We start from the raw sequence: 19,012 nt of genomic DNA, 5'->3' as shown, positions 1-19,012 counted from the left end.
GTGTCCCACGGCTAACTACACAGTCCACACCCTGTGTATGGTCTCATGTGCTGAGGCCCTTCCTCCCCAGACCTCAGCATGCAGACGCCACTTCATATTGGCCCAACCCCATGCTCAAAGCCCCAGGGAGGAGATTGAGAGCTCTGAGACCCCTGTAAATTCTTCAGCTTTCTCCCATCTTCTGAGGACCTAGCTCACTGGTGGGGCCGGGGGGTAGCTAGGATAAGGATGGAAAACATTACTTGGGGGATGTCTTATTTAAGGTTTCAACTGCTGTGATAAAACACCATGACCAAAAGCAACCTGGGAAGGAAAGGGTTTATTTCATCTTACACCTTATAGTCCATCATCAAGGGAAGTCAGGCCGGGAACCCAGAGGTGGGAGCTGATGCAAAGGCCACGGAGGAGTGCTGCTTACTGGCCTGCTCCCCATGGCTTGCTCAGCCTGCTTTCTAATGGAACGGCTGCATTTCTGCAGCCACTGTAGGGCAGAATTGCTTCTATTCTTGGGAGAGGGAGGCCTCGACTTTTAGGAACACATACTTTTAAATGCTCTAAAGAACCTCTTCCGTTTTGGGTAGACTTTACTCTTTTAAAGATATCATTCAAATGTGTCATGTCTAACAAACCTGGTTTTGACCTTACCCTTACATGTATGGAAACCAAAGTCAGGGAGATTCAAATGGCTTGTGCAAGAACACACAGCATGTCCCTCATAACACCACTGGGGTTTGCTGACTTCCAGAAGGCCATTCCACATTTGTTCTAAGCTTTCCTGTCACTGTAAGGAGACCAACATTTCAGAGAAATCTCTGTTCAAATAGTTCTGCCAGCTTTTAATTATCTTTAAGATGTGGTACTTAGCAACACCCAGGAATTTTACCAGCATGACTTTATCTTCACCTACATATAGAAACTCTGTTATCTAAACACCCCAAGCATGGATAAACACAGGTCATTTTGGCTTTGGGAAATGTTTAATATAAAGAGTGGTGTTCTAAGCCAGGCACTTTAATCCCAGCACTCACGAGGCAGAGGCAGGTGGATCTCTGTTGAGTTTGAGGCCAGCCTGGTCCTCAGAGTGAGTTCCAGGACAGCCAGGGCTACACATAGAGAAAGCCTGTCTCAAACCAAGAGTGATGTTCTAGGCTGTGAGATGGTTCAGTCTCTAAGAGCATTTGCTGTTCTTGCAGAGGATCTGGGTTCAGTTCCCAACACCCATAGCAGCTTGTAACTATCTAAAACTCCAGTTCCAGGGCATCCTATGCCCTCTTCTGGCCTCTGGTGGTACAGGTCTAGGCAATCACGGTTTCAACGTCAAAGCCCATTCTTTATTTCACATGAGCCAATGGGATGGTGCTCCCGATGCAGCTTTGGGCTCAGACTGTTTTCCTGACATTTTAAAATCACTAAGTGTACCTGCGCTGGCAACTATTCCCACATCCAAAATGTACACCTGGCGAGTTTTTGTTTTCTTTTACAGTTTTGTGTTTAAAAAGAGGTTTTCATGTAGCCTAGGTGGACCATGAATTCCAGATCCTCCTGTCTCCACTTCTCAAGTGTGAGGTGTAAGAAGTCTGGCTTCCCGTCAAAGCTCCTGCTTCCTTCAGCACCACTCCGTTCCGTTCCGGAACACGCCCTTCCCCGATCCGTCCCTCATTCCCTGGTAACAGTCCTGTCACCCACTTCCTCGGGACACCTGCACTCTCTTTTTCTCAAAAAGCATCCACAAGCCGTTTCTTACTGGCTCTGCCCTCCAAATCTACTCAAAATGCAGCTCCCTCTTGCCTTCAGCTTGCTGTTACTCGTTTATTCCAAGCTAGTCGAAGTTGTCAGCAGCCCCTAACTAGCCTCCCCGCTCCTCTTTTTGTTCTGCACAATCTGCTCTCCCCCCAGAAATCCTTTAAAAATGAGAGTGAGATATTATGATTTCCTTATTCAAAGTGCTCAGAACTATCCCATTCTACAAGGAAGTGCACACACATGCCTTATATGATCTTTCAGTACCACCCATGTCTAGTCTACTCCTCGTTCACTAACAGCAAGTCCTCGGGCTTACCTGTTGCTTCTGAGACATGCCAAGGATGGCCCTTGTCTGTTCTTTGTGTGTCCCATATCCAGAAACGGTACCTTTGTGTGGCTCACATTCTGACATCTCTCAGGTCCTGGCACCCAGAGTAGGGCTCCCATCACCGCGCCAGCGGCACCGGCACCAATCTGTGCGGTCTCCAGGAGGAGCGTATGTAGACCTCAGGGAGCCAGGGTCTGGTTTTACTCAACGCTATGCCGTGAGCTCACAGGAGAGTTCAGGGAACATTGCAGGAGTGGAGTAGCCACGGGTTGACTGTTGGATGGATGCTAAGCAGAGACCAAGGAGGAGTGTACCTCACATGAGGGAGCAGCAACTTGGGAACACGGAAGAACAAGGCTCCATCTGGATCTGCTTTCCTAATGCTTTCCGGTCCATGATGGAGGCTTGCAAAGCCAGAGTTATGAAAAGACGAGAGCTGTGAACAGAATGAAAGTGTTCTTACACTGGACCATGGTGATTTCTTCTCTATACATACACTGAAAATTATCAAATCATACTTTCATCCAGATTGTCATAATGGATGAGTTCTACGATGGGTAAATTATATCTCTATAAAATGAGAGAAAGAAAATTTTAGGGAAGGTGGGAGAGAGGGGAAAGAGAGAAAAAGAAGAACTCAGAATTAGAATATACTCAAAGCTAAACTTGGATATTGTGTCAGTCAGGGTTCTCTGAGGAACAGACTGATAGAATGAACTAACATATATCTATATATTAGTAAGGGATTGACTGGAGTGACTCACAGGCTGTGGTCTGAATAATCCAACACAGGCCATCTCCTGACAGTGAGACCATGAGACTGGAGGTCTCAGAAGTCCCAATCGGGTGCCAGAGTCCCAGGGAGTCCTGGAGAGTGGCTAGTCCTCAGTCTACGTTAAATCCTGCAGAAGTCGGCTCTAACACCAGTGAAGGAATGGTTCAGGATGGACGAGTTTGCCAGTGAGAGTGAAGGCAGGAGATAGAAAGGCTCACACTTGCCCTCTCTGTCCTTTGCATGGGCTGCCACTGGAAGGAGTGGCCCAGGTTTAGGGTGGATCTTCTGACCTCCTATGAGCTGGATCCAGGGTGGGTCTCCCACCTCAAGTAATCCAACCAAGAGAAATCCCTCACAGGTGGGCCCAGCTGCTTGGTTTTAGTTATTTGTAAATGTAGTCAAATTGACAACCAAGATTAGACATCACAGGTACCTTCCCCTCCTCCCCGAAATCCATTAGCAAGGGCTTGTCTCACAGCTGGGTAAATAGTGGAAATATAACACTGCTTTCTGATTCGTTTCCCCTAATTTCTGGTAACAGGCCTAAATGTGACTGTGAACGCGACTTTCATGTACTCTGATGGTCTGATTCATAAGTCAGGTGACTGCCGGAGCAGCACCTGTGAAGGCCTGGACCTGCTCAGGGAAATCTTAGTAAGTGCCTTCTTTTTGTGTGTGGGTCGCACATGCTAAGTCTGGGGTGATCACCGTGTGAAATGCAGTCATGGTTACACAAAGCATCTTCTGTATCTTTTCCTGTGTAGGTCACACATGCTAAGTCTGGGGTGATCACAGTGTGAAATGCAGGCATGTTTGCACAAAGCATCTTCTGCATCATTTGCGGGCATGCTGCTGTATAATCTGATGCCAGGGTACCCTGACTTTACACCGCAGAGCTCCCAAGGGACGGGGGTTCTCCAGGAACATACTATGTATACACTGTGGTATAAGGGGGATTTTTATTTTAAGTTAATTTTAAAAGTTTTAAAAATTTATCTTTTTAAAGATTTATTATTTTGGATATATGTTTAAATTTTCATTTGTTATCATTATATATGACTTCAATATCCTACTCTTACTAATAGACAGATCATCCTGAGGGGGGAAAATGAATAGGGCCAGGCAGTGGCGGTGCATGCCTTTAATCCCAGCACTATGAAGGCAGAAGTAGGTAGGTCTCTGTGAATTCGAGGCCAGCCTGGTCTACAAAGCAAGCTCCAGGATAGCCAGGGATGTTACACAGAGAAATCCTGTCTCAGAAAAACAAACAAACAGGAAAACATCACAGTTAAATGATTTAATAAATTAAATGGACCTAAGACACATATAAAGAGCATTCCACATAACACTGTGAAGTGTATTCTTCTCAGCAGGCCATGGAATAGTCTCTAAGATAGATAATATGTTAGGACACAAAGCAAGTCTCAACAAATGTAAGAAACACAAATGGAATATAGCTAGAAGTCTACAGCAAGAGAAACTGCAGAAAGTTGACAGACCTATGGAGATTAAACAATATACTATTACGTAATGGATGGGTTATTGAAGACATTAAAAAGGAATTTGTTTACTCTCCCTAGAATCAAATGAAAATTAAAATATGACATACCAAAATCTGGGATACAATGAACACATTCCTAAGAGGGAAATTTATAACTGTGAAGGCTTACATTAAAAAATCAGAGAACACACACACACACACACACACACACACACACAAATAACCTAATGATGTATCTCAGAGCCCCTGAAACACAGGAGCAAGGTGTAGACAGAAGTAATTAAGATCAGAACTCACATTAATTATGTAGAAATGGAAAAAAATACAAGAATCAATAAAACAAAAAGTTAGTTCTTTGAAAAGGCAAACAAGATCAACAAAGTCTTAGCCGAACTAGCTGAAAGAGAGCTGAACCAAATTAATAAAATTAGAGGTGAAAATAGAGACATCAGAACACAAACCAATGAAATTCAGAAAACTGTGGGGACATACTTGGAAAACTAGTTTCATCAATTGGAAAATCTAAGAAGTTTAGGTAAATTTCTAGATGTGTATGGCCTACAAAGTGAGACAAAGATGAAATTAACAATTTAAACAGATGGAATTGAAGCAACAATTAAAAAAAATCTCCTAACTAAAAGGAGTCCATGATGGATTCAATGCAGGATTCTACCAGACCATTAAAGAACTAGTACCAACCTTTCCCAAATTATTCCATAAAACAGAAAGGGAGTAAACACTCCCAAACTCTTTATGAAGCCTGTTCTGATGCCAAAACCAGGTAAAGATAAAATAACAACAATATTACAGCCCAATCTCCCCATAAGCATAAACAGAAAAATTCTACAAACAAATAAAAAGCCCTGTGAACTAAATTGAAGAAGACAGCGGAGGACTGAGGAGGCAGCTGCGTGAGTAAAGTCTATAAGCATGAGGAGACCTGAGTCTGGCTCCCTAGAACCCCCATAAACAGCCAGGCATGGCCGTGTGTGCCTGACTGTAATCTAACAATGGAGCGGTAGAGGCAGGGGGATCCCAGTGGCTTGCTTGAGAGCCAGCCTAGAAGAATTAACAAACCCCAGGTTTAGTGAAAAATCATATCTCATGAAATAAAGCCGAGAGAGACTAAGGATGGTATCCGGTGTCAATTTGAGGCTTGTACCTGTACCTGCAGTAGTAGGTATACACAAGACACACACACACACACACACACACACACACACACACACACACACACACACGCAGATCCATCAGAAAGATCATTCACAATGATCAACTAGCCTCATTCTAGAGGTACATGGGTGAGTTTAATAATAAGTCAATAGATAATAAAAAATCAATAACCACAATACATCACATACAGAGACTCAAGGATGGAAATCTTGTTACCATTTCAATAGATGCCTTTGAAAAACATCCAACATCCCTTCATGATAAAGGCCCTGAGGATATTAGGAGTGGAGGGGATATATATATATATATATATATATATATATATATATATATATGGCAAACATACAGTTAACATCATAATAGATGAAGAAAAAAGCATTTCCACAAAGATGAGAAACAAGAGGCAAAGGTGTCCACTTTTCCCACTCCTGTTGCTAAAATGTTGAAAGTCTTACCTACAGCAATAAGAAAAGCGAGGGAAATAAAGTGATACTAAAAGGAAAGGAAGCAGGCAAAGTGCTCTTTAGTTGTAAACGGAAGATTCCACGTGTGAGAGCCCTAAAGACTCCAGGAAGCTCTCAGAGCTGCTGAACACTTTCAGTGTGTTGGGACACAACATTAGCATAAAACCCAGGAGTCTTCTTATATGCTAGTAGAAATGCATGTAAGAAATCAGGAACACACAATCGTGAAAATCACAAATTCACAATTTCCCAGAACATAAACCTCAGAATAAACTTAAGTGAAAAGCCTCTACCGCATTCACCTTAAAGCCCTGGAGAAAGTTGAAAAGGACAGACACCAGAAGACCGAAAAGCTCAAGTGCTCAAGGATTGAAGGCATTAACTGTAAAAGTGTCTCTTTTATAAAAAACATTTACACATTTAATGCAAGCCACATCAAAAATACAATGCCATTCTTCACAGAAATAGGAAAAAAAAAAAAAAAAACCTCAAGTCTTATATGGAAGCACAAAGACCCCAGAAAATCGAAGTGACCAAAAAGGCCAATCAAGGAAGTCATCATGGTACCAACACAAAAACAGATACGTGATGCATCAGTGGAATGCCACAGCAGATCCAGATAGAAAGCTGCACAGCTGTGGTCACCTGATTTCAGAGATGAGAAAAAGACACATTGGAGAAGACAGAGGACAGCCTCTTCAACAGATGCTGCTGGGGAAATTGAATATCTACCTGTGGAGAAATGAAACTAGATCCCTACCTCCCACCTGACACAAAAATCAACTTAAAATAGACCCAAGACCTGTCTGTAAAACTGGAAACTCTGAAACTGTTAGTGGGAAAAGTAGAGAAGAGACAAGATGTGGATGTAGGCAAGGACCTCTTGAACAGCATTCTAGTTCAAGAGTTAAGACTAACATTCAACAAATGGAAACTCACCCAATTAAAAGTTTTGTACAGGAAAGGAAACAGTCAGGTGAAGAGTCAGTCTTCGGAATAAGAAATCATTGCTAACTATACATTTGATAGAGGATTAATGTTGTAGAATATTATTTTAAGGTGTGTTGCTTTTGTTTCTGTTGTATTTGTTTAACTCTGTGAAGCTGTGTTGCTGTGTCTGTGTAAAACACCTGATGGTTTAATAAAGAACTGGCCAATAGCAAGGCAGGAGAAAGGACAGGCGAGGTTGGCAGGCAGAGAAGATATATAGAGGGAGAAATCTGGGAGGAGGAGGAAAAAAGAGATGGAGGAGTGAGGAGTTCTATCAGCCAGAGAAGCAGGAGGACTTCAGGGGCCAGGCGCCCAGCTACACAGCCAGCCACAGAGTAAGATAAGGCTTACAGAAGTAAGAGAATGGGAAAATCCCAGAGACAAAAGGTAGACGGGATAATTTAAGTTAAAAGCTGGCAAGAAAGAAGCCAAGCTAAGGCCGGGCATTCATAATTAACAATAAGCCTCTGTGTGTGGTTTATTTGGGAGCTGGGTGGCAGGCCCCCCACAAAAGAGTAAAATACCAATAACAACAGATTAATACCTACCATAAACAAAGAACTAAAAATACTAAACACCAAAAAAGCCCCAACCCTAACAATTAATGGACTAATGAAATGAATAGACACATCTCAAACAATACATACAAATAAATACAAATAGTCAATAAACACATCCACGTCATTTTTTCTCCCTGGGACTTCATTATCCCCAAGTTAGAGTCTGCCTCCCAAGATTGAGAGTCAACATGATATCCATGTAGTGGATGTAGTATACACGTCCTGACATCCATGCTATGCTTGACCCATCAGGGCAATGTGAAACTTCTAGAATCACAGTCCCACAGTCTGTAATCTTTGGAAGCCCTTTCACAGGATGCCTGGAGTAAGGGGTGTCTTGCATACCCACATAGTTTCAGAAAGCTTGTAATTCTTCTGAGCTCTTTAAAACCCTGTTTAGGGTCAGAGTTAGCAATGATGAGGAGGAGGAGGCAAGAGTCTTCCTCCTCCTATCCCATCATTTGAGCAGCTCCTCCCTACCCTGCATCCAGACTCTTGGGGATCCCACTTCTCCTTGTGTTCCTACCCATCTCTTTTCTGTCTATTGGATGACTGGATTTGTTTTAGGCCTCAGTATTTTTCTTTGTCTCCCACAGAGAGAACAAAATATGGGCTGTGTCCTCATGGGGCCCTCGTGCACGTATTCCACCTTCCAGATGTAGTAAGTACTTTGGTTGAGTGTTAAATGACTAGACAAACAGCCGTGTTGTCAAGGCAACAGAGAGAGGCATGCTGGGCCCCTTGTATTTTGCCATCTCTCTGCCCCTGCTCTTTCCCTTCCCTGGGGACCTCCTCCCGGATCAGTGTGTGATGGCTGTAGTAGCTGCTCAGGTCCAGTCATTCAGTCTGAGGGAGAGAGAGCCCGCTGTGAGTGAGAATCCCATCAGGAAAAAAGTCAGCGGCCTTGACCCTTGAGTTTAATAAAAGAAATCCTCTACAAGTATGGGCAGAGGGTAGGACACGGAGGAAGGAGTCTTAGAACTCTGCTCTGTCCTTAGTTCGCAGACATGGGGAAACAGCCAACTGCTTATTCCCTACGCTTATTTGAGATGAATAGTGAAGGAGACGCCCCAAACAGTGGGGGCTTCCTCCCAGGCCCTGGACTAGGCACACCCAAACACCTGTTTTCACAGAGGGACCCTTTAGTAATCTGGGAAGAAAAGTTAAAGTGGCTGCTTTCTGACTCAGGCAGAAAACAGTAGCAGATGACCTTGCAGGTGTGATTTTTAAGAGGAGAAGAAGGGAGGGGCTGTGTTAGAATGGGCTAGGATACAGTGGTAAAGGAGACAGAGGATGAGGGAGAAGGGGGAGGGGTATTGGTCCTAGAGGGACAAAGGACTGCCTCTGGATAAAGGGAAGACAGACATGGCCCATGGGCAAATGGCAGTTTATAAAAGTAAAACAGCCCACCCCACTCCTTGTGTTAGGATGAGGTGTTTAATTTTAATTGGGCATATTAATTAGGTGAACCAAAGGGGGCTTTTGATTGCTGGACTTTGGCAGTCAGCCTCAGGAGGAGGAAGTGGCCAAATAAGGGAATAGACGTTGGTGGCTAGCTTCAGGCATGTAATCTCCTGGTTTTTAGCAAGGCAGAGCGAATGGGGGAGGAAGGCAAGGCCTGCCAGGGTCACATGCTCGAATGAGTTAGTGTCCTTTCAAATAGAAATGACATGTTGAAGTTCTCTATGTGACAGACATCCTTAGCAGCATAGAGAAAAGCCTTCCATCTATTCTAGAATGGAAAATCTTTCTCTGGCTTTGGGAGTCTTGGCCCCACCCTTCACCATATTTCACTCAGTGCTTGGTTCTGCCAAATCATACATTCCCAGGTCAAAACTCCTCTCACATGACTTTCTCCCCTTGCTCAGTCTTCTGAATTAAGAAATGCCATTTGCTGCTCCAGAGGAAACCCCACACTAGAGTAGGTTTCACAGGGCTGACATGAACCTGAGATTTCTATTGAAAGTTGGCGTGTTGCCTCATGCCCAGTGAGACAGCAGCCCCAGAAGCTCAGGCCCACCACATTGGGCACACTACAGAAGCATTTTCAAGCCAGTCTCCCACAACCGAATACACACACACACACACACACACACACACACACACACACACGGAATCTTGTTCTTCTTTATCTCACGGATCATATATTGATAATTGCTCAAAACGAAAGGGGGATCTGGAAAATTGATTCACCACTATGAAAGGTTTCTACCCACAAACAGTTTAGTTTTGTCAAGCAGGAAAAAAACAAACAAACAAAAAAAAAAACATTGAGAACCACACTCCCTCCAAATAGATAAGGTGACAGGGAAACAGGCCAATACAAGGCAGAGGGAGAGAGCTTCCTTCAAAGAGGAACAAATAAGAGGATACAGAATGTACAGAAGGTAATGGTCACCTCTGCTTGAGGGCTGAGTTCCAAGGAGGGAAATACTTCATGAAGAAAATCATCTGAGATTTGTGTTGGGGACAGATAACGTCTTAGTTAGGGTCACTATTGCTATGATGAAACACCATGACCAAAAGCAACTTGGGGAAGAAAGGGTTTATTTGACTTACATATCTTGAGTCATAGTCTGTTGAAGGAAATCAAGGTAGGAATTCAAACTGGATGGGAACCTGGAGGCAGGAGCCGATGCAGAGGCCATGGAGGGGTGCTGCTTACTAGCTTGCTCCCCATGGCTTGCTCAGCCTGCTTTCTTATAGAACCCAGAACCACCAGCCCAGGAATGGTACCACCCAAGAAGGGCTGAGCCCTCCCCCATCAATCACTAATTAAGAAAATGCCCTACAGGCCCTCCCACAGCTGGATCTTGTGGAGGCATTTTCTTAGTTGAGGCTCCCTCCTCTTAGGTGACTGTAGCTTGTGTCAAGTTGACATAAAACTAGCCAACACAGGTAAGATTTCAGTGGATAGAGGTGAGGCAATAGCTTTCCAGCCAGGTAGAGGAGAAAGTGAATGTAAAACAAAGAATTAGGGTGATGAAGAAGGTTTGCAAGTGTTTATAGCTGCTGCAGTCTGGGAAATGTACAGAAGGATGATAAAGACTAGAAAAATTACATTGACTGCATTTGGTAGCTTATGTGACAGGATCATTAAGTGGTACTTAATGAGAATGGCAATAGACATCACTAAGATTTTGAATGTGGGAGGGCTATGAAAAGCTCGTTTGTTGCCTTGACAACACTGCAGTCTGTCAAATCATTCATTTATTTTACATTTATTTTATTAACTGTTTACAGTTAATAAAAATTGTAGCTGGGCGGTAGTGCCTTTAATCCTAGCACTTGGGAGGCAGAGACAGGCGGATCTCTATGAGTTTGAGGCCAGCCTGGTCTGCAGAGTGAGATCCAGGACAGGCACCAAAGCTACACAGAGAAACCTTGTCTCAAAAAACAAAACAAAACAAAACAAAAAAACCTCAACCGTGTGGGCAAACACAGCAGAGACTGACCAGAGAAAAGACCACAGGAAACCGAAGAGGGGCTGACTTAGCCCAGACCAGAAGGCAGGGGAAGCCAGCTAAGGCTGTAGAATCAGTGGTATTTGATAGCACTGGATGTGGAGGTGAGAACTGGGATGTAATCAGAGAAGTCTTTGGGATGTTAAAATGCTGAAAGAAACGGGAGCACAATTAAGCTGAAGTTTTGAGGGACAAGAAGAAAGGGTAACATTGACTAGAACATGACTGGAGATGAAAGCAGGCAGCCAGTGGGGTGGGGCAGAGCATCCTGAGTACTTGTGTAAGCAGGGTGGACAGAGGGAGCCAGCCAGCCCAGACACCCCCACCTGAAGGAACTTCCCGTGGAGCGAAGGAAAGCACCATCAACAGCTGCTCACTCAACATCATTGGCCTTGGGGGTCAGGGAGAGTTTCCGGGATGAAGACAGATTCAGTCAAGGACCTGAGTGTTTAAGTAAGTCAGTCAGGAAGCCAGGCTGGGCCCTGTCTTAGTTGAGTTACTGTCTAAGAAGAGAGCTTGGTATGTTTAAAAAAAATAAGGCGGCCCCACTGAGCAAGGGCAGAAAGGCCTTAAGCTCCCCAGCATGTGCCACTCTCAGAGGCAGAGCCAAGGAGCAGGCACTTCGAGGAAGAAAGGGCATAGGTACCCCTCCAGCTTCATCACAGTTATGATGGCTCTTTTGGTTTGCCTTCTGTTGCCGTGATAAATGCCATGACTGAAAGCAACATGGGAAGGAAAGGATTTATTTCAGCTCACAGTGCATACTGGAGAGAAGTCAGGGCAGGAACCTGGAGGCAGGAGCTGATGCAAAGACCACTGAGGATGCTGTTTACCGGCTTGTTCCACATGGCTTGCTCATCCTGCTTTCTTATAGAACCCAGGACCACCTACTCAGGGGTGATATCGCCCACATGGGGCTAGGCCCTCCCACATCACTCACTAGTCAATCAAGAAAATGTCTCACAGACTTGCCTACAGTCCAATCTGATGGGGGCAATTCCTCAGTTGTTCCCACTTCCCAGATACCTCTAGCTTGTGTCAAGTCGGCAAATAGAAGAACCTAACTCCCACCAGAGCCATGGTTAGTTAACCTGCAGTTCTCACTCCTACCCCCTCAAATGTCACAGTTCTCAGCCCAGACAACATGAGAAGTCATTCAGAAATAAATCAAAGTGATCAAGTCACGTAGTCATCTTGCTCTAAACACAGAATATGACCAATCGTTGTTATTTTTAAAGTCGCCTGTGTGAGAGGGTTACCCGTACACTTGTTTTACTGACCCCATTCCATCCTCACTGTTGATGCACACGTGTTAAAAGGGAGGAAGGCGGGCTCTTCTCGGTGCTTTTGGAGTTAACCCGGGCATTGGTTTTTCTCTCACCTCTGGCACAGTCTTGACACAACATTGAGCTATCCCATGATTTCAGCCGGAAGTTTTGGATTGTCCTGTGATTATAAGGAAACCCTAACCAGGGTGCTGCCTCCAGCCAGGAAGCTGATGTATTTCCTGGTTGATTTCTGGAAAGTCAACGATGCACCGTTCAAAACCTTTTCCTGGAACTCTTCATATGTCTACAAGAATGGTTCAGAGCCTGAAGATTGCTTCTGGTAAGGACGGCTGTTCATCAGTGTATGCCATGGAGAAATGCCACCTTTTATCTGGGACAGTGTTGGAATGGACACCCGTCCACTTTCTTACTCATCAAAGGGGCAAAATGAATAAAGTATCCTGAGAATGCTCAGCATAGACTGCATTTGGAGCACTCTCTCTAGGTTTGAAAGTAAACTCTTGTTAGTCTTAATGATTCCCCAAGGTAAGTCCTCTAAAAACCAAGACAAATGATCTTGTTTAGAGACAGTAAAAGTGAAACCCGGAAGTCAGTGTTTCCACACTACTGCGGAAGACATAACAATGGAGAATGTTCGTTCTGCCTAAACCAAGAAGCAGTTAGAATGATGTCTCTCACATTTTCTTAGAGGGAAAGGGGGACAGGAGAATGCAGGAACAATGGGTCCTAATAAAAACCAAAAGTCTGGGCCTGAAAGATGGCTTAATGTGTAAAGGTACTTGCTGCCAAGCTCGATGACCTGACTTCCATCCGTGGGATTCACTAGGTAAAAGGACAGAACCAATTCCTCAGAGTTGTTATCTGATTGCCACACAAGTGCCGAGACACATGCGTGTGTGTTCACATACGCACATAAGCCACAGCACAGATAAATGAAACAGAACTTTTAAAAAAACCCTAAGCCCATGAAACTCTAGTAAAAGTAGTGGAAGCAGAGTTTGGTTGTGGTGACCTGGGATGCTAGCTAGTTCTACCCTCTCTCTCCACAGAGGACTCGGAGGTTTGAGATGGGGTGTCCTTAGGCTCCCACATCTGGGAACCCATGGCAGTCAACCCCATGGCAATCAACCCCAGGAGCTCCCCCTAGAAACCTTGGTGTGAAACAGAAATATATAAACGTCCAGTTCACACAAGAGCAGACATCATTTTACCAGCTCTGAAGTTCTGTGCTGTAGGTTCAGAGGTTTCTTGTTTATAGTACAGGCTAGAACCTTCTTGCCATAGCAGGAGGGAAACATTGTAGGGACCCCTCAAATGTCTACAATCTGTGCATACATATCAAGAGTACCGAACACTTCCCCCCCATGCTCTGCCTCCATTAAGTAGTCCCAATTCAAAGCAATGGTATCATGGTGTATGCTGTCCATGCACAGAGGAACTGGGTGTTAGATAAATATTCCAGCACAGAAATAAATGAACGAATGAATGAATGAATGAATGAATGAATGAATGAATAAATAAATAAATAAATGATATGATCAGAGGTGGAGTGACCATGAGGAAACAAAGCCGATTCTAAGCTCCTCTTTCTCCTGCTCCAGGTACCTCAATGCACTGGAGGCTAGCGTGTCCTATTTTTCTGAGATGCTCAGCTTCAAGGAGGTATTGAGACGCAGCGATCAGTTCCAGGAAATCCTAACTGGACGGAACAGGAAGAGCAATGGTAAAATGGCACTCAGCCTGTCTCACGGCCACCACCTCCTTCCGAGTCCTTCAGGCTAATCTGTCCCTGTAGAGCTGCTTTCTCTGCCTGCCTGCAAGCTGTGTATTTGCAAACAACGTCATCATGTTGTGATTTCCGTGATTGACTGAAGCCTGACTCTCTGAGAGAGGTGTGATGAAGTCACGTAAAACAAACATGGACGTAATGAGAATAGATACTGCCAGTAACCAGCCCTTGCACACCAAGCGCATGACCCACCATGGGTAAACCACTTTCAAATTCACTTCAACCTGTCACAGGAAAAGGCTTCTCTGTCTTGTCTCAGCTGAAGCCTTCTTTGGTTCCTACCCGCTGCCCGTGATCTTCAGGATCATGAATGGTTTTATGATGTCAGTAACCTGCCAAGTGAGGGTCTTTCCTTATAGAAAATCACCACAATTTGTTCTTTACTTCTGACGTGCTCTTGCTTGGGAAGGCACCCAACCCTGTTCTAGAAACTCAGGGTTGAATGCCCCAGCTCGCTGCATGCTTTGGGCTCTGGATAAGCTGCTTGGTTGCTTCCCCCTGCGATTGCCTACCAGGAGGTGGTTCTTCTGTTTTGTCTTTAAAAACTCCTGCACTATGCATTGGCACTGCTCCATGAGAAGAGTTTCTCTCCAGGCAGTCTCTTGATACAGACTCTCAATTCAAACATTGGCCGTGCCTAGTGGTCTTTGGGTCTTTACCCTGTAACAAATCCAGTGTATTACTGGATTTGTGACTAGACCTCAAACATCTTCAACTGTGATCTAGTGACCAAGGCTACTGTTACATAGCCCCTCAGACAGAATCACAATGCAAGCAAAGATAATCTCACGTCCTCATTTTTCTGATCCAGATCTCACCTGTCCAATGAGCTAAAGGTTAGGTGTGAAGGGCTAATGGATAAAAGCATTCTCACAAGCTATACTTCGCAGGGAATTCCCTTCCTAAGCACATCACAAGCAAACAATGAAGTGTGGTGATTCCCTGTAAGGGAAGACCCTCACTTGGCAGGTTACTGACATCATTCAAATAGTCATTTGCTGCCAAGATCTGGTTGGGGGGCAGGGGAAGCATAAAACCGGGCAGTGGGGTGGCACTGAGAAGGGGAGCTTAAAACCATTCATGATCCCAAAGAGTTTACAGTTCACCTGGGTGGCACAGCATATAAAAAGATCAAACAAGCCCGGTGGTGGTGGTGGTACACACCTTTAATCCCATCACTCGGGAGGCAGAGCCAGGCAGATCTCTGTGAGTTTGAGGCCAGCCTGGTCTACAGAGTGAGATCCAGGACAGGCACCAAAACTGCAGAGAGAAACCCTGTCTTGAAAAACAAAACAAAACAAAACAAAAATCAAACAAAAGTCTGTATGGTAGTGCTTACCTTTCTTCAATTCCAGGACTTCGGGGACAGTGTGAGGCCAGCCTAGTCTGTGTAGCAAATTCCAGGACAGTCATGGCTGCATAGTGAGACCCTATCTCTAAACAAGAGCAAAAATCCAAGTGTCCCCTCTAGCTCTTCCCACACCTGAACCACATGTGCAGGCCATAGCTGGATTAGTGTGGTAGAGGCTCAGAGTAACTCTGTCATTCGAATTTCTAAGACTGGGTTCTGAGTTAAGGAACCATGGGCATGGACCAAAGATGGTTGCTTAGGGTTACTATAAACTATTCTCACATTCCCTTTTTCTTTATATTTTCAAACACAAATGATGAGACGTGGGCCACTCATTGACCACATTTGAAATCACCCCACCCAGTATGATAGAACACACACTGACGCAGAGCTCGTAATCGTGAGTCCTATTCACCAGCTGTCTCTTTCTTCTTCTAGTCCTTAGCCCCTTTGGTACTGGCTTCTTTTTCAAAGATTCTACACAGTTCTATTCTGACTCTGTAACTAAATGCAAAATGCAGAGGAGATTTAGGGAGATTTGGGGGTTAATCTTTAAAAAGGAAACATGAGAGACAGGTGTGGTGTCTCATGCCTGCAATCCTAGCACTCAGAAACTGAGGCAGGAGGATCTCCATGAATTAGAAGCCAGCCTGGACTATGTAGTGAGTTCAAGTCTGGAATACACAGTGAAACCCTGTCTCAGAGAGAGAGAGAGAGAGAGAGAGAGAGAGAGAGAGAGAGAGAGAGAGAGAGAGAGAGCGCCATAACAACAACAACAAATCATATGAATACACTGGGTTCAAATTCAGGACGCTGGTTACCCCTGGCTGATGTGCACGTTATCTTCCATCACTCTTTGTCTCCATTTCTCACTTCCAGTGATCGTTATGTGTGGCACGCCAGAAACCTACTATGATGTGAAAGCGGACCTCAAAGTGGCTGATGACACTGTTGTCATCCTGGTAGATCTGTTCGGGTTGGTATGATGGCATTCTTGGGAAAGCCTCCTCCCTTCAGAAGGGTAGCATGTCAGCGGCTACCAGAACATCCTCCTCTCTCTTGTGTTAGGCAGCCTCCATGATGGCCACATTTGAACTAAAGCCTCATTCCTTTCTCATAACACCGCACGTTTACCTAATCCTCTGTGAGCTAAAACCGAAATGTATTCCTTGACACCTGACTCGCATTACATCCCTAGTCCACTCACCTTTGAGGTCTACTCAGTACACAGAATCCTGACCGCCAGGCTGACCTCAAGATCTTTGTTCAGGAAACAACCTAGAAACTCAACAATAGTTTACCTGGGAACGGAGACCTCACTTCTTTACTGTAGTTGCTAATGACCTTTGGCCTCAGATAATTTTTTCATCAGCCATCTTTGGAAAGACTAAAGTTGCAGTCAACTGGATCTGATTTATACACTTATTCTTTGTCCTTCGTGGTACAGTTACTCAATGGTGGTCCTTTCCTCTGACACTGAGCAGAGAGAGAGAGAGAGAGAGAGAGAGAGAGAGAGAGAGAGAGAGAGAACCACTATACTAACACACTGTACCAAAGTAATGCTTAAGTTATGCCTAGAGGAGGTGTCACTGGGACACCTGTGCCCCTTGTCCCCTAAGTACATCATCCGACCCCCTTATCTTCCTGGACCATTAATCATTACCCGTGTGCCTTCAGAGCAGAGAGATGCACTGCTGTGGCCCTCCCATATTCGCCTGGTCATCACTCGATACTGAACACACTTCTCCCAGCATGAAAGGAAAGGCAGTAGGGAAATGCAGGCCTGGTTGACAGTTAAATGTTCATGAAAACAAACAATCCACCTGTCTAGTTCTTTGGGGGCAGAAGTACAGGAAACAGAGCAGTGCTATCAGCATTTTGCTCCCACCCCCACATTGATTTCAATAGCTGGTTTGTTTTGGGGAAGGAGTCGTCAGTGTGGCTAATTTGGTATGACTTCATTTTCTGCCAACTGTACTGGCTTTCCTTGTGACTCCTGTCCAAGGGACAAATGGCTACATTTAAAGAACGTCACATCTCACACGATTCAAAACAAAACCTAACGTCCTCAACTTCTAATTCTGACGTTGGAGTCTGGTGGGTGTTTGTTAGCATTTGAGATTGAGTTGCACTGTGAAAAGAAAATTAGGGTGTCTATTTTTAGGGTAAGATCAATAATGTTAACGTAAGAGCTAACGCAGTGGTCAGCACAGAACAGACTGCGTATTAGGTGATGGTCATCCTAACTATAACAGTTCAGTTGTGTTACACTGTTTGCACACTAAAACACCCACATGATCAGGAAGCACAGAAACCCTAGCATTTTCAGAGTGATCTCAGTCTGCAGGGTGCTGAGTCTTGTCTATGAGTTGGTAATACATATTCTGTGAGCTGATTAGTCCCATCTCCAGAAGCTTACGGTCACAACAAAAGAGATCCATCTCAAACAAGTCAGAAGGCATCTGAGGTTGTCCTCTGACCTCCACAGGTATGCCATGGTACAAATGTGTCGCCATTCACACATATGAATGCGCACGCGCGCACACACACACACACACACACACACACACACACACACACACACACACACACACACTGTACATACCTCCCCCATCCTTGACACGTACACGTACCGAGGCTTGCCGTGTTAGAGGAAATGTCTAGCAGTTCTGTGTAATCACCTGCCATCAGTTCATCCCAGAGCACAGCGGAAGCATCCTACATTACTCTGCATTGCCTGTGCAAGTAATACTAGATCCCATGTTGCATATCTCAATATTTCCAACTTGTTTTGCGCACTTAAGCAAAAGAAAATTTTCCAACAGAAATGAAGGGAGTTAGGCCTTACCAGCAAACACACACATTCCCTCAAAGTGTCAGTATGCTGAGTGCCCTTCCATCTGGAGGTGGTGACAGAGCGGCCTGCTTTCTGTTCTTTACTTTAGCAGGGGGAGGAAGGGATCCGAACTCGGAAAAGTGGGAAGGCTTGCTGACGGCTAAACTTAGCAACAACAACCGCCATTTTCAAAGCTCACACTGTCGTTTGCACACGTTATAAAGTGTCCATCTCTATTGGTGTGCTAATTTAACAAGGAACCTGTGTTTTTACTGTAGTAACTATTACTTTGAAGATGATGTTGAGGCTCCGGAATTTATGAACAATGTCCTCGTTCTGACACTACCTCCTCAAAACTCCACCTCAAACACCTCTTCCTCCCAGTGGTCCACACCGGTGAGTTAGTTTTGTGTGTGTGTATGAATGTGTGTTTGTGTGTGTGTGTGTGTGCATGTGTGTTTATGTAAGTATTCATTAAAGATAACACAGTAGTTAATCTCTTATTTGAACTCAGATTCTTACACTTGCAAGTAATTATTTTGCATGTGTTCATGTGTTCATTGTGTGAGTGTGGGTGTGCACATGCATGAGGAAGCCAAGGTGGATATTCTCTTCTTCTATCAATTGCCATTTTCTTTCATTATTTTATTTGTGTGTATATGAGAGAGAAAGAGAGAGAGAGAGTGCCACATGGGTGAGAGTGCTTGCCAAGGTCAGAAGACGGTATCAGATCCCTTGGAGCTGGAGTT

General features: G+C 44.5%; 1 protein-coding gene across 2 annotated transcripts in view; it reads left to right on the top strand.

The window, feature by feature from the left end:
• The window catches only part of Gucy2c (guanylate cyclase 2C), a 72,233-nt gene that overhangs the window by 2,931 nt on the left and 50,290 nt on the right, over positions 1–19,012 (top strand). For both annotated transcript variants that reach the window (XM_052721701.1, XM_052721700.1), the window contains exons 2-7: positions 3,388–3,500; positions 8,131–8,195; positions 12,391–12,606; positions 13,889–14,010; positions 16,307–16,403; positions 18,542–18,659. In XM_052721701.1, the coding sequence (XP_052577661.1) occupies positions 3,388–3,500; positions 8,131–8,195; positions 12,391–12,606; positions 13,889–14,010; positions 16,307–16,403; positions 18,542–18,659 (731 nt within the window). The remainder of the gene's footprint in view (positions 1–3,387; positions 3,501–8,130; positions 8,196–12,390; positions 12,607–13,888; positions 14,011–16,306; positions 16,404–18,541; positions 18,660–19,012) is intronic.

The sequence above is a fragment of the Peromyscus californicus genome, unplaced genomic scaffold (genome assembly GCF_007827085.1).
Source record: "Peromyscus californicus insignis strain IS unplaced genomic scaffold, ASM782708v3 Scaffold_6__1_contigs__length_162567912, whole genome shotgun sequence".
In the NCBI taxonomy this organism is placed as follows: Eukaryota; Metazoa; Chordata; class Mammalia; order Rodentia; family Cricetidae; genus Peromyscus; species Peromyscus californicus.
This window is presented reverse-complemented; position numbering and strand designations above follow the sequence as displayed.